Genomic DNA, 24,349 nt, shown 5'->3' with positions numbered 1-24,349 from the left:
CATGGTTGATCGCCTGACAACGAGTGCTCGCCTGACAAACGAGCCAGCCATTCTGTGAGATAGCCACTGACAACGGTGAAACCCTACATGAGCTGCCATGGAAAGGAGTAAGAAGGATTGGATGAAGATAGTAGGAAAGCAGAGAGACGGAAGGGAAGGCATCTTCATACGCTTATCTGAAGCTCACCAATGATACATAAGTATCTATCTTTATCTTTATGCTTTATTCGTTTATCACTATACCCATTTGAGATTTACAAGGTGACCATAGCTTGCTTCATACCAACAATCTCCGTGGGATCGACCCTTACTCGCGTAAGGTTTATTACTTGGACGACCCAGTGCACTTGCTGGTTAGTTGTGCGGAGTTGTGTTTATGCCATGGTATTGAGCACCAAGTCTTTGGAGCCATTACTAGGGATTATTTGAGTTGTAGTGATCACAATTTCGTGCACCATCCTGCTGCTACAGATTCTAAAACCATTTGTTGAAGTTTGTCCATGCCTTGTGAAAGAGCATGTTCTGCTTGCTGACAAGATTTTCCAAGGTTGCTTATGTCTAACCTTTGTTGCTCTGTCATGGTTTCAATCCTAGGGACCAGAATCTGCAATCAAAACAGTTTTTTTTTTAATTATTAATAATGCATCATATCACCATTTACATGCAAAGCTGGTGCTCTCATTCACAATAAGGAAGCTTTTTCTCAACATCTTTTATTTAACTAGATAGTAAGCATCACCTTTAGAATTTCTGAGGGGCAAAAGCTTCCAATCCAGAAGAAAAATTGTTCAACACCTTTATGATCTTTTATATACCTCGCATCAGCAAGAAATTAAAATTGAAAGCCAAAATACACACTTACATCATAAAAACTTAACACAACATTCATGGAATAGATTCGCAGTGCTTTGTGTCTCTTCATTATTGCATTTAACCATCATTCAAACACTACATCAGAAAATACACACCCAGTTTGTACTAATTTCGGACAATGATGCAAATGAATCAGTTCAATAAAACAGATTAGGTCTCAAATAAATAAAATCAGAAGCTAAAAACACACAACACACAGAAAATGCAGCAGTAACAAGCTAACAACAACAACATCACAAAAGATCAATGAAAGTTAAAAACAATAATAAAAACAGAACAGCATTCTTTGTTTCTTCCTACTAGAGCATGAAGTAGATCTAAAAAAATGAAGAGTTACCTATTGGAAGTGATAAAGATCGCGAAACCAAACTGTAGAAGCTTGCTGAAGGCAGCAACAACGGCATTGCTTGCCACGGCGAGGAGATGAGCCAGATTGAAAATGGGTTGCTTGCGATGGCGCAGAGATGAATGACGGCGATGAGATGAGTGACATCTTCATATCAAATCCAAATCATAGAAGCTGTTGAAGGAGGAGAACGCGCGCTGCAAGGAGATCGTCACTGGAGACAACGTTTCAGTTCACAGCACAAAATCTCGTCGGAGGAGAACGCCGAGAAAATCGTTGCCGGAGCATTCGCTGGAGCAGATCATCGCCGGAGCATATCGTCGCCGGAGCATTCGCTGGAGCAGATCATCGCCGGAGCATTCGCTGGAGCAGATCGTTGCCGGAGCAGTCCCTGGTGCAGAACGTTGCCGGAGCAGAGCACAGATCGTCATTTTTGGATTTGACAGTGGTGGCAACACGTGTTAGGATTTTCCTTGTTGGGGGAACACATTGGATTTAAGATATTTGGGTTTTCCTTGCTTTTCGGTTTTCCTTCGTTTGGGCTTTATTTTTTTCACATTGTGCTCTGATAATGGCGGTTGAAACTGCCAAAATTATCAAAAATTGCTATTTTATTCAAATTAATTATGGCAGCATTATAAAATGCCATAATATTTAAATATTACGGCGGTTTTAAAGAACCGCCATAATATAAATGCCATTTTAAACCTTATTTTTTGTAGTGATATACAGGGGTAATGTTTAAATGGTCTGTGAAATTTTTAATTCTTATCAAATTAGTCTTTTACTTTTTTGAAATGACTAAATAAGTTTCTTACTTTTAAAATCGTAAATTTTTGGTAGTCCAAAAACTATCAAACATAATTTTAACGTCGTTGATGTATACAATTAAGTGATAAGTTAGCACTTAACTAAACGACATCGTTCAGAATTTAGGATCTAGTTAAACGGCAATAAGACGATGCCATTTTAGGCTCTGTTTCTCTTTTTTCTCACTCATTCGTCCTCTTATTTCGATCGCTTCCTCTCTTTTCCTTTCGCCTCGCTTCTTTCCAATTCACACCAAACTCGTTTTTAAGTTATTTTTGATGTTGATGTTCCTTTTTTAACACTTAATTAAATACATCAACAACATTAATACATCTAATAATTTTTAGACTAATAAAAATTAACGATTCTAAGAATAAGGGACTTATTTGATTATTTTAAAATGAATGATCATCGAATCAATAATCATATCTGTTCGTTCGTCGGCTTCCGAACAGGTCGGGTGAACAGAAGATGCAAAGGTGGATAGGTGAGGATGTCTTAGTCCTGGTCGCACAGATTGGGGGTCTGCCGTGCTAACGAGCACTTGGGCTGGTGAACGGATGAGGGGGGTGCCACCTGCAAAGACACTCCGACGCTCAAGTCAGTAATGTGCAGGCGGGCAGAATAATGGGGTGAGAGAATGTGACGTACCTCGGGGGAAGAGCCAATCTTCCCCTTATATACATGTCAGTAGTGGGCCCCTTATGGGACAGGCCCATATTTCCGAGGACGCTGTCCTGCAGCCGTGTGTGAACCGTACAGGACGCGTGTCCGGGTCGGTTGAAGGGCGCGGGTCCGGGTCGGGTGCTGCTTAGGTCGGGTCGGCCCAAAGCTGATTCTGGGCCGGGCCGTAACAGTGCCCCCACGCGCCAATGGTAGTCGTGGGAGCTACCAATGGCGTGTCGTCTCGCATCTCATCTGGTCGGTTGCTCGTGGGGAGGACGTGCCCCCAAGGCGCGTCTCTTGGTTGCTCAAACAACCGTTTCATCGCTTCGTTTCCTGCGCCGAGCATTGAATGCTCATAATGGGGTAAAAAACCCCGTTTGAAAAGACCATTTTGCCCCCAGGCGTTTCGCGCTCTGGAGGCAGTTTTTAAACGAGTGGTTTTGATATTTCTGCACTTTATGCACTTCTTTCGCACTCCCTATTCTCCCTTCTTCCTCCTTGCTACAAGGCTTTGCTGTGGTGCCTTCGTTCGTGCTTCTTACATTTTCCCAGATTCAACTTCATCTTCCTTTCATCGATTCAGGTAACTTTTGGATCATCCCTTTTTATGCATTATTTCTGTGCGCCTGTTGTTTGGTTCTTTGAAGTTATCGTGTAGTTTCTTAGTTGCGAGTAGACGTGTTAGGGGAAAAAGTACCATTCCAGGGTAGGTTCTTTCTCGCTCTTTTAGCCATTTAGTCTTGTTTGGCCTTAGTCGGGAAGTTGTGAGGGTGGTGTGTGCGTTCGACTTGAGCAACCGATCTCTTAGACTAACTGGATGGTACCCCCATGTAGGTATGGCTCGCACGGTCTCCCGGGCATCCGTTAATCCTGCGGCGTACGACCAATACGCTTGGGTCGTCTCTGATATAAGGGATTCCCCCAATCAAATGGGTGAGGAGGAGCTCACCGAGTTCCGACAAGCCGGATATCTGTGCGGCGGGACTGACGAGGAGGCCAACTATGACGTCTTCGTCCCAGCTCCTCACGAGCGTTTGTATGAAATCAACTTCCAACCCCGCCAGGTCGCCGACTGGATTTGGTTCTATAAAGCCATGTTCACTCAAGTCGGGGTCCGCATTCCGTTCTCCGCCTTTCAGATGGCGCTCTTAAACCGTATCTCCGTGTCACCGTCGCAGTTGCATCCGAACAGCTGGGCTTCTATCCGCTGTTTCGAGATGGTCTGTGAATATCTCGAACTGCCGGTGTCCGTGGATGTTTTTCTCTTTTTCTTCAACCTCACCAACCCTTCCAAGGAGGGAAAACATAGAAAGGGGTTCATGTCCTTCCGGGCTGCTCAGGGTCGGAAGATTTTCGGCTTGTTCGAAGATTCTTACCATGGGTTTAAAGACAAGTATTTTAAGGTCCGCCCTGCCAAAGGTCGTCACCCCTTTTGGCTGTCTTTGGAGGGGGTACGGCTCATCCCGACTTATTGGAGCTTCGGGGCAGGGTCCAATAGTTTCATTAAGGTGGTTTATAAAAACATGTCGGCAGTAGATCAACAGATTGCCGAGGTGCTAAACGCAGTTTTTGGGAAGAACCCGGTAAATCCCCATCTCCTTATGGGTGACCGGGAGTCCGGCCGTAACTATATTTGTGAGAAGCTTTTTACTTTCCCCTTTGTCTTTTTCCTTCTTGTTGATATATGTGGCGACTAACCGACCTTCTTTGTTTTTCCTGCAGTGGATATGTCTGCATCGGTGACGGGTCTTGCCGACTTGTTTCAGACCTTCCTTGCCGGTGGTGATGACGAGGAGGGTGACGAGCAGCCTACCCCTGAGGGACCTGATGCTCCTCTGGAGGGCCAGGACGCTCCCGAGCAGAGGGCCACAACCGATGGGATCGGAACCTCGGCTCAGGGCGCCATGGTAGAAGGTGGCAAGGCGGTCCATGTTTCCCCTATCCGTGAGGTGACCGGGATTGGGGGTTCGGTGCCCACTCCGGATGATGAGGAGGAGGTGGTAGAAGTCCCCGGCCTGAAGAGAAAGAGGAAGAAAGTCTCTACGGCGTCGTCAAGCCCTGAAGGAGTCCTCACCGTCATGGAGAGGAACTTTGACGCTAGCAACTTCATAGATACTCAATTGATCCCTGGCACTGAGGAGTACTTCCACGAGTCTTCCCTTGCCGGACAGGCGAGGTGGATGTACCGAACACTCCTGCGGGGCGCCGTGATAGCCCGGAAGGCTGAGTTTGAGCTGTCCGGGATGGAGTCTCTTCGTCGGAAGTTGGACTCCGCTGGGAAGGCCAACAATGATTTGAAGAGTGAAGTGGAAACTCTCCGGGAGCAGTTGACTCAAACTTCGGAGAAGTTGGATGCCGCCGAGAAGAAAACCACCACCGCTGAGCAGAAAGCTACCTCCGCCGAACAAAAATTAACAGCTGCCGAGAAGAAACAGAAAGAGTCGGACGCGACGATTGAACGTCTGGTCGAGCGTGAGATGGCTCTGGAGAAACAGGTCGGCGAGGCGCAGAAGCGTACGGCCGAAGTCGAGAAGGAGAAGCAGGCCGTGGAGGCCGAACTGGCAACATGGAAGGCCAAGTACAAAGACGTCGTCAAACAGGGTAAAGGTGCGATTTTGGGCACCGAGGAAGCCCTGAAGGCTCAAATTAAAATTGTTGCCCCTGAGTTCGACACGTCGGCAATTGGCGTTTTTAAGATTATTAAGGATGGCCAGGTTGTTGATGTTCCGAAGAAATGAACTCTTTGTTTCATCGTTTTTGTTTAGCCGTTTTGTTTTGGCTTGTAGACAGTTGCTTTTAGCCGTTTTGGCTTATGCGAACAGTTTAATCTTAGCCGTTTTAATTTTGGCTTGTGAATAATGACTCTTTGGTCGCTTGCTCGTGTTGTCACGATGAAGTTTTTCTTACTTGTCCGATTGTTATCGTTTTTAGTAACCGTTTTTGGTTTATAGTTGTTTACATCGGCGGCCCGTGGGCTCTCGTGTAGTTGTTCGCTACAACGGTAGTTGACGACCTCCCGGGGTGATCAGTCCCGGGTTGGGTGTCGTTGCTAGTCACGACAAGATGATTTATCTGAAAAACGGAGGTAAAATAGAATGGAGAATTTGCACAAGTGTATCTTATTCGGTATCCACATAAAAGACTTGAAAGTTACTATGAAGTTCGAATGACAAATTAACTACTTAGCTAGATTAGCCGGCAGGTCGCTCCGTCCTCTAGGAGTAGAATCTTCTAAGGTTGTCCGCATTCCAGGTTCTCGGGACTTCCTTGCCGTCGAGTCTTTCTAGTTTGAATGCTCCTTTTCCCATCACTTTCTTGACTCTATATGGGCCTTCCCAGTTGGCCGCCAGCTTGCCTTCTCCTGGGGTCGGCAGGCCGATATCATTTCGCCTCAGGACGAGGTCGTTTGGCTCGAATTCCCTCTTGAGCACTTTGGTGTTGTAGCGGAGCGCCACTCTTTGTTTTAGCGCCGTTTCTGTCAAGTGGGCCATTTCTCGGGCTTCCTCTATCAGGTCCTTTTCTACGGCTTCCTCCACCCCTTTCAAAAGAAGTCGTGGGCTTGGTTCTCCGATTTCTACGGGTATTACCGCGTCCACCCCGTACGTTAACCGGAAAGGGGTTTCCTTGGTGGAGGACTGCTCGGTCGTTCAGTAAGACCAGAGGACCGATGCCAGCTCGTCGGCCCAAGCACCCTTTTTGTTGTCCAACCTCTTTTTTAGCCCTGAAAGGATAACCTTGTTGGCGGACTCCACTTGTCCGTTCGTCCGAGGGTGTTCTACCGAAGAGAACCTTTGCCTTATACCTAGGCCGTTGAGAAATTCTGTGAACTTTTTGTCAGCAAATTGTGTGCCGTTGTCCGAGATGACGACTTCTGGTATCCCGAACCGTGTTATCACCTGCCTCCACACGAATTTCCTGCAATTGGCTGAGGATATGCTAGCCAATGGTTCGGCTTCTATCCATTTGGTATAGTAATCAATTGCCACTATGAGATATTTGACCTGCCCAGGGCCGACAGGGAAGGGCCCTAAGAGGTCGATTCCCCACTGAGCGAACGGCCGGGAAGTCGTCAGCAAGCTCAACTCGTTTGCCGGTGCCTTGGCAAAGTTGGCGTTCTGTTGGCATTTTATGCACTTTTTGACAAACTCTTTGGAATCTGCCATCATCGACGGCCAGTAGTACCCAGCTCGGATCAACTTCCTTGCTAGGGCTTTTCCTCCAATGTGGTGCCCACAGCAGCCCTCGTGGACTTCCCTGAGGACGTAGTCCGTTTGGTCGGGGTGTAGGCACTTCAGTAGGGGCTGGCTGAGCCCTTTTCTGAACAGCTGTCCTTGGATGACGGCGTATTTGGCCGCTTCTCTCCTTAATTTCACCGCATCCTTTTCGTCACCAGGGACTTGGCCGTGTTCTAGGTAGTTGGTGATGGGGTCTAGCCATGAAGGACTTAGGGTTGTTATGTGTAGTGCAATTGCAGGTTCCCTTGTCATGCCTTGGATGAGAGACCGGTTTCCCTCCCCTGGCTTCGTGCTGGCTAATTTTGATAGGAGGTCTGCTCGTGTGTTCCTTTCTCTGGGTACATGCTGGATCGTGACCTCGTCGAACTTTTGGCTCAAGCTTTTGACCTTTTCCAAGTACTTCTGCAACAAGGGGTCCTTGGCTTGATAGCTGCCGTTTACTTGGGAAGTGACGACTTGGGAATCGCTGCATACTTCCAGCCTTTTTGCGCCGACCTCTGTTGCTAGGGTCAAGCCTCCTATGAGGGCTTCGTATTCTGCTTGGTTGTTCGAGATGGGGAACTCGAATCTGACCGATTGTTCGTATACGACCCCGTTTGGACTTTCTAGGATGATCCCGGCTCCTCCGAAGGTCTGGTTGGAGGCTCCGTCCACATGGAGCTTCCACCGTGTACCCATGTCTTCGCCTGGGTCTCCTGTTACTTCAACCAAAAAATCCGCCATCGCCTGCGCCTTGATGGCTTGCCGGGGCTCATACCGTATGTCATATTGAGAGAGTTCGATGGACCAAGTCATCATTCTTCCCGCCAGGTCGGGTTTTTGGAGAACTTGTCGGATCCCTTGGTCCGTTCTGACGACCACTTGGTGACTCTGGAAGTACTGTTTTAACCTTCTCGAGGAAGTTAGAAGTGCTAAGGCTAGCTTTTCCAACTTGCTATATCTTAACTCTGCTCCTTGTAGGGCCCTGCTTATGAAGTAGACTGGTTGTTGGGTCTTCCCGTCCTCCCGCACTAGTACTGCGGCCAGGGCTTCGCTTGTTATAGCGAGGTATAGGTACAGTGGTTCCCCGTCCCTTGGCTTCCCGAGAACGGGAGGTGCCGCTAGGATTTCCTTGAAGTGTTGAAAGGCTTCTTCGCACGCAGGCGTCCACTCAAACGCCATCCCTTTCTTCATGAGGTTGAAGAATGGCAGGGCATTTGTCGCCGAGGCCCCGAGAAACCGGGAAAGTGATGTCAATCGCCCTGCCAACCTCTGGACGTCCTTGACACAGCCCGGGCTCTTCATCTGAAGTATTGCCTGGCATTTCTCTGGGTTGGCTTCTACCCCTCTCTGAGTTATCATAAATCCTAGGAACTTGCCGGCTTCCATGGCGAAGGCGCACTTGAGGGGGTTCAGCCTCATACCATGTTGACGGAGGGACGCAAACACACTTGCCAGGTCGTTTAGGAGGTCGTCAGGTCGTGTCGTTTTTGCCAGGATGTCGTCCACGTAAACTTCGACCGTTTTCCCTATGAGGTCGTGGAATACCCTGTTCATCAGCCTTTGATATGTCGCCCCTGCATTTTTCAAGCCAAACGGCATTACCTTGTAGCAGAACGTTCCTCCTGGCGTTATGAACGCCGTTTTGTCTTCGTCTGGTCGGTGCATCGGTATCTGATTGTAACCGGAGTAGGCGTCCATGAAACTCAGATACCGGTATCCCGCCGCAGCGTCGACGAGTGCATCTATATTGGGGAGGGGGAAGCAATCTTTGGGGCATGCTTTGTTAAGGTCAGAGTAGTCCACGCACATTCTCCACCTGCCATTGTGCTTTTTCACCAGCACCACGTTTGAGAGCCACGTCGTGTAATCCACTTCTCGTATAAAGCCCGCTTCTAGGAGGCCGGCCGTTTGCTTGGCTACCTCATCTGCCCTTTCCGCCGACATTTTTCTTCTCCGTTGAGCAACTGGGCGGGCTTCTGGCTTGACGGCTAGGTGATGAGAGATGATTTGTGGATCTATGCCCGGCATGTCGGCTGGTGTCCATGCGAACAAGTCCCTGTTGGCCCTTATCATTTCAATCAAAGGCTCCTTTAGCTCCTGTGGGAGGTTCTTGTTAACGAATGTGAATTTTTCCCCTTTGTCACCGATGCTAAATTTCTCCAGGTCCCCTTCTGGTTCCGGCCTCGGCTTGTCCTCTACTCTGGCATCAAGGTCGGCTAGGAATACGCCGGATGCTTCTTTGGACTTCTTTCTGAGGGAAAGGCTGGCGTTGTCACAAGCGACCGCCGTCTCGAGGTCTCCTCTTATGGTCCCTATGGACCCATCATCGGTGACAAACTTCATAATCAGCAGCTTGGTATTGATTATAGCTTCAAAATCATTGATTGTTTTTCTTCCCAAGATGATGTTGTAGGCCGTGGAATCTCGGAGGATTACGAACTCGGCCATCGCCGACCTTCGGCCTTGCACCTGTCCCACCGAGATTGGTAGGGAAATGACTCCGTCTGGTTTGATGAAGTGGTCGCCTAACCCGATAACCCCGTGCTGGTGAGTCGTCAGGTCGGCGTCTTTCAGCCCCAGTGCGTCGAACACGTTGCGGAACATGATGTTTGAATCAGCCCCTGTGTCGACGAGGATCCGTTTGACGAGGCCGGTTCCCACTCTGGCCGTTATGACCATGGGAGAGTTTTCCGGGGCGTCGCTGAACCATTGATCTTCTGGGCCGAAAGAAATGGACGGAGGTTTTTTGGTACTCTGCGCAGGTGGAGATGAGATCGCCAGAACCTTGGCGTCTTTCTTATGTGCCGACCGGGATTTTGGTGCAGCGTTTTTTGCCGTTACCACGTTTATTACCGTGAGGCCGTGGTCTCTGTCTTCGGGCTCCGGCCGCCGTTTGGCCGAGCGTGCCTTGTCTTCCTCGTCCTGATCACGATAACGCCTTCTCGGCTCCCTGATGAGGTGGGAGAACGCTGCTAGCTTTCCTTCCCTTATCGCCTGTTCTAATGCGTCTTTCAGGTCGAAACAGTCCTGTGTTTGATGGCCATATCCCTTATGGTAGTCACAATAAAGATTCTTGTTTCCACCCGTGCGATCCTTTAGTGGTCGGGGCTTCGGAAGAATTCCCTTCCCAGCTATTTGTTGATAAACTTCCACAATGGGGAGGGTGAGTGGAGTGTAGTTAGTAAACTTCCCGACTCGAGGGAACGGCCTAGGAGCTTTGTTTGATGCCTCCTCCCTAACCTTTTCTTTTGCTCTCTCCCCATCGCCACCGGACTGCCGAGCCTGGCCGTAACCGGGCTGCCACTTATTGGCAGCCACGACTCGGCTGACCTCCTCGTCGTTTATGTACTCTTTGGCCACCGTTTGGATTTCATGCATCGTCCAAACCGGCTTTGTGGTAAGGTGTTTTCGGAAGTTCTCGTTGAGGAGGCCGTTCGTCAGGCAGAGACTGGCCACCGAGTCGGTCAAGCCGTCTATTTCCAAGCATTCATCGTTGAACCGATCTAAGTATCTCATGGTCGGCTCTCCCTGTCTCTGGGTTACCCCGAGGAGGTTGATAGGATGCTTGGCCTTCGCTATTCGCGTTGTGAATTGAGCCAGAAATGCGCGGCTGATGTCTGAAAAACTGTAGATGGAACCTTGGGGGAGGCCATTAAACCATCTGATCGCTGGTCCTGCTAAGGTTACCGGGAAGGCGCGGCACCTTACTTCGTCGCCTACTCCCTCTAGGTTCATCCTAGCTTCGAAGGCCGTGAGATGTTCTAGAGGATCTTGAGTTCCGTCATACCTCATGTCCGTTGGTTTGTCGAAGTGTTTCGGCAACCGGACCTCGAGGATAGATCGGTGGAACGGCGTGACACCCATTATTACGGGTTGTCGTGTTCTCTCGGATTTCCTTTCCCCGTCTTCACGACCTCTCGCCGTTCGGCGAGATTGTCTGCCGCGAGAGTAGATGACTGTGTCATTCCGTCTTCTCGGAATGGGTGATTCCTCTTGCGTGCCCTCTGCTTCCATCCGGGATGTAGATATACGCCGTGAGCGGCTTCGGTGAGAGCTCTCTTCCTCCTCGCCCCCAGGAGACGGGGTGTAGCTTGGGTCGGTAGACCATCCATCCCTCTCCCGGTTGGCCAGCTGTCGTTCTAGGTTCTGGACCCTGTGGCGTAGCTCCTGCATTATTATGGCGCTATCGCCGCCCGTTCCCCCGAATGGTCGGGTTCTCGTGTGTTGTTGGGGGGATCTCCGGCCTCCCCTTTGCGAGGCGACAGAGGCTGCCCCCTCCGCTCCGGCTGCTCGAGCTCGGTCGCCGGGACCTGGCGCGACTTCCATTCAGGCAAAGAGATCCCCACAGACGGCGCCAATGTTCGTTCGTCGGCTTCCGAACAGGTCGGGTGAACAGAAGATGCAAAGGTGGATAGGTGAGGATGTCTTAGTCCTGGTCGCACAGATTGGGGGTCTGCCGTGCTAACGAGCACTTGGGCTGGTGAACGGATGAGGGGGGTGCCACCTGCAAAGACACTCCGACGCTCAAGTCAGTAATGTGCAGGCAGGCAGAATAATGGGGTGAGAGAATGTGACGTACCTCGGGGGAAGAGCCAATCTTCCCCTTATATACATGTCAGTAGTGGGCCCCTTATGGGACAGGCCCATATTTCCGAGGACGCTGTCCTGCAGCCGTGTGTGAACCGTACAGGACGCGTGTCCGGGTCGGTTGAAGGGCGCGGGTCCGGGTCGGGTGCTGCTTGGGTCGGGTCGGCCCAAAGCTGATTCTGGGCCGGGCCGTAACAATATCTTAATTTTCCGGATACGATCAACATTAAAAGTTCCTAATAAAGCTGCGATGTTTTTCATCATCACTGTCTAACGAGTTCAATCATATATACAAATCGCCTACTAATTGAAAATATAACCGTAAAAATTTCACATACAATGACTAAATAAAATCATAAGCAATTGAAAACAAAAATATGTTACAATATATTTAATTTAGGTAAAAGAAAAAAGAAGTGTAAAAAACAAAAATACAGTCAAGATATTTTTAAAAATTAGTTTAATTTTCATATATGTTAATGGTTTTATTCATTTTTCATAATAAAATTGGTGGCAATTTTATTGTCGTTATTTTTTTTTATCGCAACCTCGTCGTATTATAAGTTACTTAAGCACGTTGTAACAATCAAATACAAAGAATAAATGTATTTTAGTATTTATACTCTTAAAAAATACAAGTAGTTCCAAAAATAAAAAATTATTAAACCAGGCCTAAATATACTAGCTGCATCGCATATATATTAGTAAACTTTGAAATATTAAACAAACCAGCTTGCACACTAATGAGAACCAAAAGACAATATATATAACATGATATTATTATTATTTCACTTGTTACCTTCTCGGTTATCTGTTAAGGCTACATGTATATATTGGAAATATTTAATAAAAAAAAATTAACTAAAATCGGTATGAATTTATTTTATTTAATATTTATTAATAAAATAAATTTTAGCTGTTTTTTGTCTTTCTAGTATAACCGTATATCTATCTATATATATATATACACCTCCTTCCCTGAATCAACACTAAGAAATTGCCTTTAATTTTACAATCCTCAAAAAAATAAAAAGAAATTAACAGAATGAAAAGGTTGTTGAAAATTTGGATCGTAGTAATAAGTTTTGTAAATGTGATTTCATGGTTTTCAGTGGCTGCTCGAAATTCTTCAGGGAGTGACTATCTTAGAATTCACAACGATGCACGTGCAAAAGTTGGTGTAGAGCCACTAAAGTGGGACCGGAAGCTGGCAAGACATGCTATGGGATACGTGTATAAATACATTTCACGTTGCAATATCATTAGATTTACGAAATCTAAATATGGCCAAAACATTGTACGCTTCAAGTATTCATCAGAATTAGATCGAACCGGAAAAGATGCTGTGACTTTCTTTGTGAATCAAGAAAGATATTACGACTACAAAACAAATTCTTGCATTGATGACAAAAATCAATGTCTTTACTATACACAGGTTGTTTGGCGTACAACTACTTCTGTAGGATGTTCTGGAAACAAATGCTTGAATAATCAAGGAACCCTTTTTACTTGTTATTATAGCCCTAAAGGCAACATTCCAAATGAGCGCCCCTATTAATTCGTCATTTATCTCCCTCAACACACTTTATCGTCACTACATAAATAAAACCTGGTAGCACTCTACAATACCAATATATGTAAGAATTTAATTTGGATATAATATAAGTTTGCACTTTTTACTACGGTTCTTGATCTTTATGATTAGAGACTTAGAGTAAATATTTGTTCCAGTTCCTAACTATTTGGATAAGGAACTCAGTGTGCCCTAAAAATTGAAAATTATCGAAGCAGTGCTCAGCCACCAAGAAAAATGATCGATCTTCGTGTCCCTTATAACCGGTTGAAAAATGGTAAAATGTTGACGAAGAAATTTTTTTGCAAAGGAACAAAGAAAAATTTAAGAAAATGGAAAGGTTGTTGAAAACTTTGGCACTCGTAATAAGTTTTGTAAGTGTGGTGCCATTGTTATTAATGGCTCAAAAATTCTCCAGAAGACTATCTCAAAATTCATAAGAATGCACGTGCACAACTTGGGGTTGAACCGCTGAAATGGGTTCAAGAGTTGGTAAAACATGCTCAAAATACTATTTGGTGCAGATTTATAGATATTTTATGTGCTTCAATAGCATATCAACACATGGTACTAGCAGGTGCAGGTCCTGGCAGGGCTTGGATACTGGCTGTGTATCCCAAAAAAACAAAAATGGACTTGAAGTGTTTTTTATTTTGGAGTAAAGTCTCGTTTTTGTCTCTAACATTTGGAGTAAATTTTAAAGTTGTTACTAACATTTCAATCATCCTATTTAAGTCCTTAACGTTTCAAAATTGACTCAATATTGTCCTGTCGTTAGGAATCTGTTAACAGAATTGACGACGACGGAACAAAATTGAGACGATTTTGAAACGTTAGGGACTTAAATAAGACGAAAACATTGGGGACAAAAATAATACATAGAAATAAATTTTAATTTTATCTTTCAATAATATCAATTTTTTACTGTACATAGTATTTAATTATTTTTTAATCACATCTAAATAAATTACACTTAATCACATTACTTTCCTTATAAATAAATTTATTTTTTTATAATTTGACACTTAAAGTAATGTAATTTTTTTATAAATAAGTAAATTTTACACTTTCACTCTAAATAAATAATGTAATGATTAGAATGAAAGTGTAAAATTATAAAAAAAACTTATAAGTAATATAATTAAGTAATGAAAGTAAAATTACATTATTTAGAATATAATAAAAGTATAAAATTTATTTATTTATAAAAAATTACATTACTTTAAGTGTAAAATAATAAAAAATTAATTTATTTAGAATGAAAGTGTAAAATTATAAAGAAAATATAAGTAATGTGATTAAGTAATAAAGTAAAATTACATTATTTAGAATAAAAGTGTAAAAGTTATTTATTTATAAAAAAATACAATACTTTAAGTATAAAATTATAAAAAAATTAATTTATTTAGAATGAGATTAACTGTAATTTACTTAGATGTGATTAAAAAATAATTGAATACTATGTACAATAAAAAATTGATATTATTGAAGGATAAAATTAAAATTTATTTCTATGTATCATTTTTGTCCCTAAAATTTCTGTCTTATTTAAATTTCTGATGTTTTAAAATCGTCTCAATTTTGTTCCGCCATCAATTTTGTTAACGGATTCCTAACGGCAGAACAATATTGAGTCAATTTTAAAACGTTAGGAATTTAAATAGGATGATTGAAATGTTAGAGACGATTTTAAGACTTATCCTAAACGTTGAGAACAAAAACGATACTTTACTCTTGATTTTGTTAACATGAACAAAAAAGAGTGAAATCCATCTTTACTGAAGGACATTCCAGTTCAATTAAATAATTTTTTTAAATTAATTCAATTCATTTTAAACTTTTACTAAAACATGAGAGATTTTAGTTTGTACTGTTTTAGAAGAAATGGACACAATGACTTATTAAATTAAACGTATTAAAAATTGTTTTTATTAATCAATACTTTAAAGTTTACTTACGGTAATAATTTATTAATAATTTATAAATAACTTTTTTTAATTAGTTCAATAATATTAAAAATTAAATATCTAACTACCTTGCGAGCGAGTAAATTAAAAAACTAAATTTTTGTTAATATCTATTAATTTAACCAAATTATTTATTAATTTATAAATAAAGTTTAAAAAAATTATAACGACGACACCTAAGTAAATAATTCTCAAACTCAACATATGAGCATCATGCCAGCATTTTAAATTAGTTCAATAATATTAAAAATAAAAATTAAATTTTTAACAACTTTGCTAATAAACTCAAAAACTAAATCCTTTTAATATCTAACAATCTAACTAAATAATTTATTATTTATTAATTTGTAAATAAAGTTTCAAAAATTTCTAAGACGACACCTAAGAAAATAATTCCCAAACTCAATATATGAGTGTCATATCAGCATAAAAACTTTCTATTTGTATTATTATAAAGATAAAGATAAATATTTAAAAAATACTCATAGTAGAAGAAGTTAAATTTACTCTTTCATTACATTTATAGGAACGTAGATGATTCCTAGTTATGATATTCTTTTAATTTATTTGTAAAGTAGTGTTCATTTTTTAGTGTAATAATTATAAACTAATACATGGTGATAATTAATTGGGATTAGAAAAGAGAAGGTAAAAAAAGAATAAAAAAAGGAGGAAAGAAGAAAGAACAAGCCAATATAATAGTAGTCTTGAGACAATGATAGATATATATGTATAAAGAGAATAGTAAAAAAAAAGAATAATAAAAATAAAAATTAAAAAGTCTAAGAATAATAATAGCATGGTGATAATTAATTGCAGTTAAGGTGAATAGATGAAGAAAATAAAGAAAGGAAATAAAATAAGATAATATAATAGTGACGAACTGACTGTGAGACAATAATAGTTATACATGTATGTATAAAGAATGATAAGAGAAAAGGATAGTGTATGATATGATTGTTGAGTAGGTGTGGTAACTTGTGGTGTGATGTACTGTAATCTGGTGTGTCATCGTTAATGCTGTGATATGAATTTTGGAACCGTGACTGCAGTTGGGTTCCTTTAGTGCGTGGTGTGTCATATTGATGCGCTTTCTTTGTACCGTGGCTAGCCAGGTGACTGAGTTGCTGTGTTATTGAACATGGACTTTAGCTTTGATTTAGCAGTGAAGAGGAGGAATTTGGTTCAAAAAGTTCAGAAGAGATCTGTAGTTACACTTTCTCTGATACAAAGGAGGACGATGATGATAATCTATACCTCAAACTATATAATTAGAGGAAGCATAATAATAATAAGTTTGAGTAAAAAAACTCATTCATATAAACTTCAATTAAACAAGTTCATTAATTTATAATGCTTCAATATTATTTTATTTTTTATTAAATTTGATTTGATATGTATTTTTATCTTATACTTTAAGATACAAATTATAGTTTAATTTTAATGTACTGACGATATAAAACATTTTTATATAGTTGTTCGATTACATCTGTTCTTTTGGATGAGACGACATAGGAGTCACTACTAGAAAACTAGTTATTACAGATGGATATTTTCGACGGATTTTATCCCACGGAAATATAGACAGAATTTCAAAAGAATTTTTTTGTCGAAAAACAAAAAAAATAAATTAGCATAAATTACAGACGAAAAATATAATCCGTCGATAATTCTGTTAGTAAAATTAATCTTTTTTTCGTGAAAAATGATTATAGACGAAAAATCCGTCTATAATTAAATAGATAAAACGCTGCATTTTATTAAATTATTACAGACGAAAAATCTGTCTGTAATTTAAAATTTTCCGTCTGAAAATTTTAATTTAGACCTAACCTATACCGTCTTCTCTCTCCGTGGCAGCCCCCGTTCAAACTGTGTTTCGAGCTCCATTCACAAATCAAACACAAGCATCTTCCTCTCTCCTTGGCACGAGTTACTTCTTCTCTCTGTGGCTGCTACTTCTGCTTCTTCCGCCGTGGCCATTGCCGTTGCCGTCGCCGCTTGCATCACACAATCTCTCTCTGTCATACCTTGCGTCCTACGAGATCCCCCTTGCACCATCTCAAATTTCAAGTATATAAATCCTAATTTTGTGATTCTGTTCTTCGTGATAAACCTTAGGGCTCAATTTTTCTGTGCCAGCTTTAGGTTTATCATACTCTACTTTTGTGCTTTGTTTGAATCTGCGAGTTTACTATGATTTTGATGAATTTTTTCTGCAATCGAAGCTTTCGTTTGAATCATTTGCTTGGACGAACGTTGAATCTGTTCTGTTCTGCTCTGTTCAAGTAATTTGTAATTCAATTTGAGCTATTTGTTTGATAATTATTTACAACTTTCATTGTTTGATAATCATTTGCTTGTTATTTAGTGTTACAGCTCAAAATCTTGTTGACATTATGCTTCTAAATTTTCGATATCTTCACTCTTAACGATGGATCTGTAATGCCTCTACTCAAAGTTAGGATTTCATGTCTCTAATTATATGCTAATTATTAGATTATGTTGATAGTAATTGAGATTGTGAATGTTGCAGAGCGTGACAGTGCATAATATATATGTTGGAGAGGGTTCAAACTTCCAATGTAATATATAAAAGGGTGGCTGAGCAGTGAGGTTCTCTTGGTGACTTGGCTGAGCAGAAGAGGATGTGGATCCTTTGTTGTTCCCACGTGAATTGATGGCAGTCCAAAGAATTGCAATTGGGTCTCCTAGAGAGGCTGCTCAGCCTGATGCAATTAGAGCAGCATTTGCAGAATTCTTCTCAATAATTATTTTTTATTTTGCTGCTGAAGGCTCTGGCATGTCAAACAAAGCACCATAAGGAAATTACTTTCTCCTTGGTGATCAACTCTTCTAAATCAAACCTATCAGGTTCAAGAAGAATTCATGCACATATGGTTGATGGATGCTGATTCATGTCTATTTTTTGAGAAAGAATTCAGTTAATCTTTCTGTAATATATGTAAAATTATGTAAAATTTAGTATGGTTGAACAATATACTGAGGATTATAGTTGATAATACACTTTGTTTATGTTTTGAATTATATTGACTTGCTTGTTTATAATAATTTTCTTTTAATTTTATAATACAATGAATTTGTTTATTTTTTGTAATATTATAAATATTTGAATACAAATTAGATAAAAGTTGTATTAAATTTATATTTATTTTGTATGAAAACAAGTTTATTTTGTAATTGAAAAAAAATCTATTTTAGCTTACTGACGGATTTACAGACGAATTTTCTGTCTATAATAAGAGTGTGAGATGATTTTCCAAGGTTTAAATTACAGACGAAAAATCCGTCAGAAAATCCATCTGTAATTACAGACAGAAAATCTGTTGGAAAATTCGTCTGTAATTACAGACGGAAAAATCCGTCGAAAAATCTATCTGTAATTACATACGAAAAATCCGTCGAAAAATTTGTCTGTAATTATAGACGGAAAATCTGTCTGTAATTACAGACGAAAAATCCGTCGAAAAGTTCGTCAGCTTCGGGAAATGGATGGAGAATTTACAGAGGAAAAATCCGTTGGTAATTTTCCGACGAAAAAAATTCGTCGGTAAATAATTTTCGACGAGACTTTTACAGAGAGACAAAATTCGTCGATAATTTTATCGGTAACAAAAAATTCATCTGTAATATATACCAAATTTGTCTATAAATCTATCTGTATTAAACCATTTTCTAGTTATGAGTTTAATTATATTAATTTTTCTATAATAATTTATTACTCTTTCATTTATGCTATTCCAAAAATATAATTTTACTATCTCATTACTTTTTATTTCTTAACATTATTACTATCTGTTTTTTATTGTTATTATTATTTATATTATTATTATCATTATTAAATCAAAATAAAATATACATAAAGAGCCAGTCAACTAATCAATATTTTAATACATTTTACTTTAGTAAAAATTATTTATTCAGCATAAAATTAATTGTCATCGGATCATCTTTTTTTTTAAAATGCTTATTTTATATTGAATAACTAATATAATATATATATTTTTTAAAAGAGAATTCGTTAAAACTTCTTTAATTTTTTAAGCTTAACATTTTTTATTTAAAATAAAATAATTTGTTACCATTTTATTTTAAATAATAAAATTTGTATGCATTCTTAGAATTTTATAAAAAAAGAACAAAAGATTAAATACACATCTAATATAATATTTTTTTTTAAAATAAAATTCAATCTAAGCAAATAAAAAGAACCAAGAAAAAAGTCTATCTAATTAGCCACCCACCACATGACCAAAAAAACAAAACAAAAATTCCATGAAAAAAAAACGGTCAATAACCAAATATTAAAATAATAGCCCACCTCCCTTGCAAGCAGCTGGTTATCTTCTTCCAAGACGTGGCTCCTCTGCAAGCTCGACAAGTGTTATGATCTCTGCCAAGCCTGTTTCCTTTCAAGCATCATAGTGCCACTTGTCACGTAATCTATTAATCTGTATGGACAAATTTGTATTCTATAACTTTTTAAATATTACAAACTGCAAAGGGAAATTACACATCAGAAACCTCGCAAATTTGGCCAAAACGTTGCATATAATCCAGGATCGCCAAGTGGAGCAGATGCGGTGTCTTTTTGGGTGGACATAAAAAATAGTTCTACTAGAAAATTAATTAAGAGTGAAACTAACTCCAATTAACTAATTGAAAAACAAGTTTAAAAATTTTTAATGGCCTAAAAAAGAGTGATTGAATCTATGACTTTCTTAAAAACTTGATTAATAAAATCTTAAACCAAAATTTATAATTTAGCTTCTGTTTGATCTGCGTATTGGATTATGCAAGAGACAATTTCATTTTGTCTCATGAATCTTGAAAAAAAAAACAGAATCAAAGCAGGATAAAAAAATGACATAGTCATATATCCTGGTTCAATTATCTAGTGTAATGTAATCTACATCTAATCTCCACCACAACGTTGGTGAAATTTTCACTATCTTTTCAAGTATTGCATGCATACACCAATCCCAAATACTTAACGTAATTCTATCAGAGACACATCAAACTTTAACATAAACTTGACTTGGCTATATAACTACTTAGACTCAACACACTAAGTGCTTATTATCAAACTTGGCAAAAAATACCTCTCAGATACATGACATACCATAAATTCAACCAAAAGAAATCTAAAATTATTCTCAATTTTTCTCTTCAAGTATTTCTCTCAGTTTTTTTTTTCAATGGTTTTTTCTCAATACCTTTTTTCTTACCTTTTACCTCTTAATGAATACAAAGAAAGATATAGCATTAAAACAAAAATATAAACACTAAACCATGAAGGAGACGATGATTTACAGCCTTGACTATATGCACTAAACCCAACTTTTGAACTCAAAACATTGTTCTTCATCTTAGCGGAGTGTCCCTTTAGTGTAGGTGCAATGCTTCCAAAACTTCAAACTCTGTTTGTGAAGTTTTCACTCTTCACTCTTTTTCTAGTTCTCTCTCCTACCTTGTCTTCAAATAAATTTTTTTTTTATCTTCTTTGAGCCACGGCTAGAATTTCTTTCAAGAATCAATTTCTTGAATTTTGGACTAGTTGAAATCTTCCTTCTTCTTTCTTCAATTAGCCCCAAAAATTAGAAATTTTGAATCAGGACTAAGCACCGTAGCAGACACAGCAGTAACATCATTTATTTTTTTCAAAGAGCTTAGCAAAATTCAAACCCTTAAATTTGTGCTTTGCCTCCAAAAAACATTTTTAACCATTGATTTATAATAAAAAAATTTTGTCACTATTTTTTTCATTTTGTCCAAAATGGTAGTACAGAAAAAAAAATTATGAAACAATTGACTTGCATGTTAAAAGAAACTAATTACCTTTAATCTCTTATTTTGCTGAACTTAATTTGACATGATTTCCTTTTTTCTTTCTTCTTTTGGTGTTAGAATACTCTTTTTTTGTGTGAGCATTACCCGAAATGAACTTTTCTGAAGTTTAGCTTAGGATTGTTTTCTTTTTGTTTGGAAGATAATGAACTGGGTTAATGAATCATTTTTCATTCAGCTGCTTTGTTGATCATTTTATTTCATATGTTTGGACTATAAAAAAAATAATTTAGACATGCAATAAATATTATCAAACTCACTTGAGTTATTAACCCAAATTCAGCATGTTTGTCATCATTAATTTTGTTATTTATATTTCTAAACTCAACAAGATTTATTATAAAAAAAAAGAAAACATCTCACCATCTTAGTTTCTCAAATTAAATTTTAAAATAAAAAGAAGTTGATTTAATTGACTTGTTATATAATTGGTGCCTTAGACTTTTTTCATAAAAAAATATTTTGACTACAACTCCAACTCTTGCACTAATGATAGAAATAAGTATCTTTTTGTCTTTTTGAGTGTCGCAATAATGAAGGCACTCTTGTTATTTTTTACTATAGTCCTCTTGCCAACATTCCAAATAAACTCCCCTATTAAAAGTGTTGTTATTGGTCAAATGAAAAAATAAGTATTTAGGCTTTAATATTTTATCAATCTCTTTACTTTAAAAAAATTAAATAAATAATGAATAGATATTTTGGGTATAATGAATTAATTATGTTCGTTAGTGTTGATTTGTTGCTAAGTTTTGTTGCTGGTTTAGTGTTGAACTTCTTACACTATTAATAGAAGGTGAAAAATAACAAAATAGTTGAAGAGAAAAAGATGAACCATGTGCAATTAGTCGAATAGAATTATACATACGACTAACAAATTTGATCTTCAAAATTGATATTTTTGAATTTATAATTTTTTAAATTTTATATATTTGACCACCAATTTTATATATCTAAGTATCTGACCACCAATTTTTGGCTAAGTTTTGTTGATTTGTTCATTAGTGTAAGTATTAATGGTTCAATTTTTGGCTAAATTTTGTTGCTGGCTCAGTGGCTTGCTGTTTAATGGTTCATTTTATTGTTGTGTTATGGTTCAATATATTGAAAATGTCTTGCTTGCTGTGTTGCTGTTTAATGGTTCATGTTATTGTTGTTTAATGGTTCATTATATTGAAAATATCCTGCTTGCTGTCTTGCTGTTGCTGGTTGCTGATTAATTGTTGAATGTTGATAACTTAGTAATTGGTATTGCTGGATTGTTGGTTATTAATTTGTTGTGCAGTTTATTGCTGGTTATTAATTTATTTGTTGTTGTGTTTCTGGCCTTGATGAGGAGGCTCTGCAACATGTAAATTAAGAGATGGAGGCCAAGGCTGCTGCTCCATTTGCATCAGACAGGTCAAAAGATATTCCTTTTGTTCTATATAATTTGTTCTTTCCTTGTTTCGATGCTCATCAAACAGAAGCTTTCGGCATTTATCCATAGAAATTGTTTCCAAACATGTAAAGCTAATTCTTTGTGGTTACTAACAGCATTTATCTGCAACATTGTTCTATTATTGTTGTATTTCATCACAGTTGATCTTCTTTATTTATATTCATGCAAACTTGTAGAGCTAACACGTCACAGCCTGCTGCAAACAAGGGATCGTACTCTCAGGTGGGATTTTCTTATGAAGGGAATGGAAAGGATGAATCCCAGATTTCAGATGATGAGGATGACAATGAGGAGGATGAAGATGATGAGGATGATGAGGATTTTAACAGTGATGATAGCAATGATGAAGGAATGGAAGTAATAGCTAAAGAATATGGGGTTAAAAGGTATGGTTGGCTTGTTTACATGGATAAGAAAGCTAAGGAGGAAGAAAAAAAGGCAAAAAGAGGTGATCAAAGGTGACCCTGCAATTGTAAGTAAAAATCTGCATGTGATTATAAATATTATTTGGTTGTGTATGTTTCAGGATGAATGTATTGATATTGTTGTATATATTATGAATTTTGTAGAGGAAGCTGAGTCGTAAGGAAAGGAGGAAAGCTTCTCAGATTGAAAGGGAGAGAGAAAGAGAACCAATGCGGATATCTGGAACGTGTGTGCAGCATCATGACCCATACCGGTATAAAATATTGAGAAGTTTAGCTATTATGTAACTTTTTTATTTCAGGTTGGTTTGTATTAAGAAGTTTAGCTATTTTGTTGGAGAAGACACCATAACTTTACATAATAATACAGTAGGATTTTTTTTATTTGATTGGAAAAACCGAATAAATCGAACCAAACCAAACCAATATTAATTAGTTTGGTTTGATTCGAATGACCTTAACAAAAAAATCAAACCAAACCGAATCGCAGTTTAATTAAACGATTGGATTGAATAACTTTTCTTTCAAAAACCGAACCAAACCGAACCAAACCGCACCGCAAACACCCCTACTACGGTAGATATGTTAATCTTGCAGTTTTTTTAATGATTATTTTGGTTTAAACTGTGGTTGTGTTAGTTTGTTAAAGACTTTTTGTCCAGTGTACTACCTGGGTATCTTTCTGTGTAATGTATTGTGAAAATGAAAAATAAATAAATAAAAAGTTTGCAATTAGTACTAATCAAATATATTAAAGCATTCATCATGGTGTACAAGTATATATTATATTTGATCGGTCATTTCATAATCAATCACCCTGTTTATAAGTTAAATATTAATTAATAGTAATACAATATTCAATCAACTTCTAGTTGGCTAGCCAACTCACTTAAGAGACTTAGATTTGTATGATTTGTATTAAATAACACACTCAAAGTGAATTAGATTTAAATTAAAAAAATTCTTAGCTTGTTTGACATTTCGAAATCCTTTCCCCTTGTCTTGCACGGCAATTATCTAGATTATAAAATAATAGTGATGAGGAAAATCAGTGAATGAAATTAATATTTTTCGTCAAATAAAATGTGACCACATATAAAATTAGGAGTCACTAAAAAAAATACGTTTAAAATATTTTTTAATAATTAAAATTTAACACATATAATCGATTAAATGTATTATTTTTGTCAAAATTAAGTCAAATAAATTAATTTGATTGAAAAAATAGCGAATCAAATTTTGAACTGGTCTAAATTAATATTTTTTTTATAAAAATAACTATAATACTCCTATTATAGAAAATAGCTAATATATATATATATATATATATATATATATATATATTTTAAGAATCTTAAATTCTAGTCTTTTTTTTTTCTATTGCCATAGAGTTAAGATTTAGAATTTTTAAAATTAATATTTATATATAATAAAAATATTTTAGTTATTTTTTATAATAGAGATATTGTAGTCATTTTTTATAAAAAATATTAATTTAAATCGGTTCAAAATTTAATTTATTAATTTTTTAGTTAAACTAATTTGTCCGATATAATTTTAATAAAAATAACACAAT

General features: G+C 38.4%; 3 protein-coding genes across 3 annotated transcripts; 2 read left to right on the top strand and 1 right to left on the bottom strand.

The window, feature by feature from the left end:
• Positions 1–6,342: 6,342 nt before the first annotated feature.
• On the bottom strand, positions 6,343–7,653 carry LOC130956627 (uncharacterized). The gene is made up of 3 exons (XM_057883655.1): positions 7,331–7,653; positions 6,697–7,222; positions 6,343–6,591 (listed from the first exon to the last, which is right to left on the bottom strand). The coding sequence occupies exons 1-3, from the start codon at positions 7,651–7,653 to the stop codon at positions 6,343–6,345; spliced, it is 1,098 nt and encodes a 365-aa protein (XP_057739638.1).
• Positions 7,654–11,089: 3,436 nt separating this feature from the next.
• On the top strand, positions 11,090–13,057 carry LOC130956626 (pathogenesis-related protein PRB1-3-like). Its single transcript, XM_057883654.1, has 2 exons — positions 11,090–11,363; positions 12,612–13,057. The coding sequence occupies exons 1-2, from the start codon at positions 11,090–11,092 to the stop codon at positions 13,055–13,057; spliced, it is 720 nt and encodes a 239-aa protein (XP_057739637.1).
• Positions 13,058–22,019: 8,962 nt separating this feature from the next.
• Positions 22,020–23,112, top strand: LOC130958204 (uncharacterized). The gene is made up of 3 exons (XM_057885178.1): positions 22,020–22,308; positions 22,525–22,820; positions 22,918–23,112. Exons 1-2 carry the CDS (start codon positions 22,271–22,273, stop codon positions 22,808–22,810), a joined length of 324 nt encoding a protein of 107 aa, XP_057741161.1. The 5' UTR covers positions 22,020–22,270; the 3' UTR covers positions 22,811–22,820; positions 22,918–23,112.
• Positions 23,113–24,349: the final 1,237 nt, after the last annotated feature.

Source organism: Arachis stenosperma, chromosome 10, assembly GCF_014773155.1.
Source record: "Arachis stenosperma cultivar V10309 chromosome 10, arast.V10309.gnm1.PFL2, whole genome shotgun sequence".
NCBI classification, from domain to species: domain Eukaryota; kingdom Viridiplantae; phylum Streptophyta; class Magnoliopsida; order Fabales; family Fabaceae; genus Arachis; species Arachis stenosperma.
The sequence above is the reverse complement of the archived record's forward strand: the minus strand, read 5'-3'. Positions and strand labels throughout refer to the sequence as shown.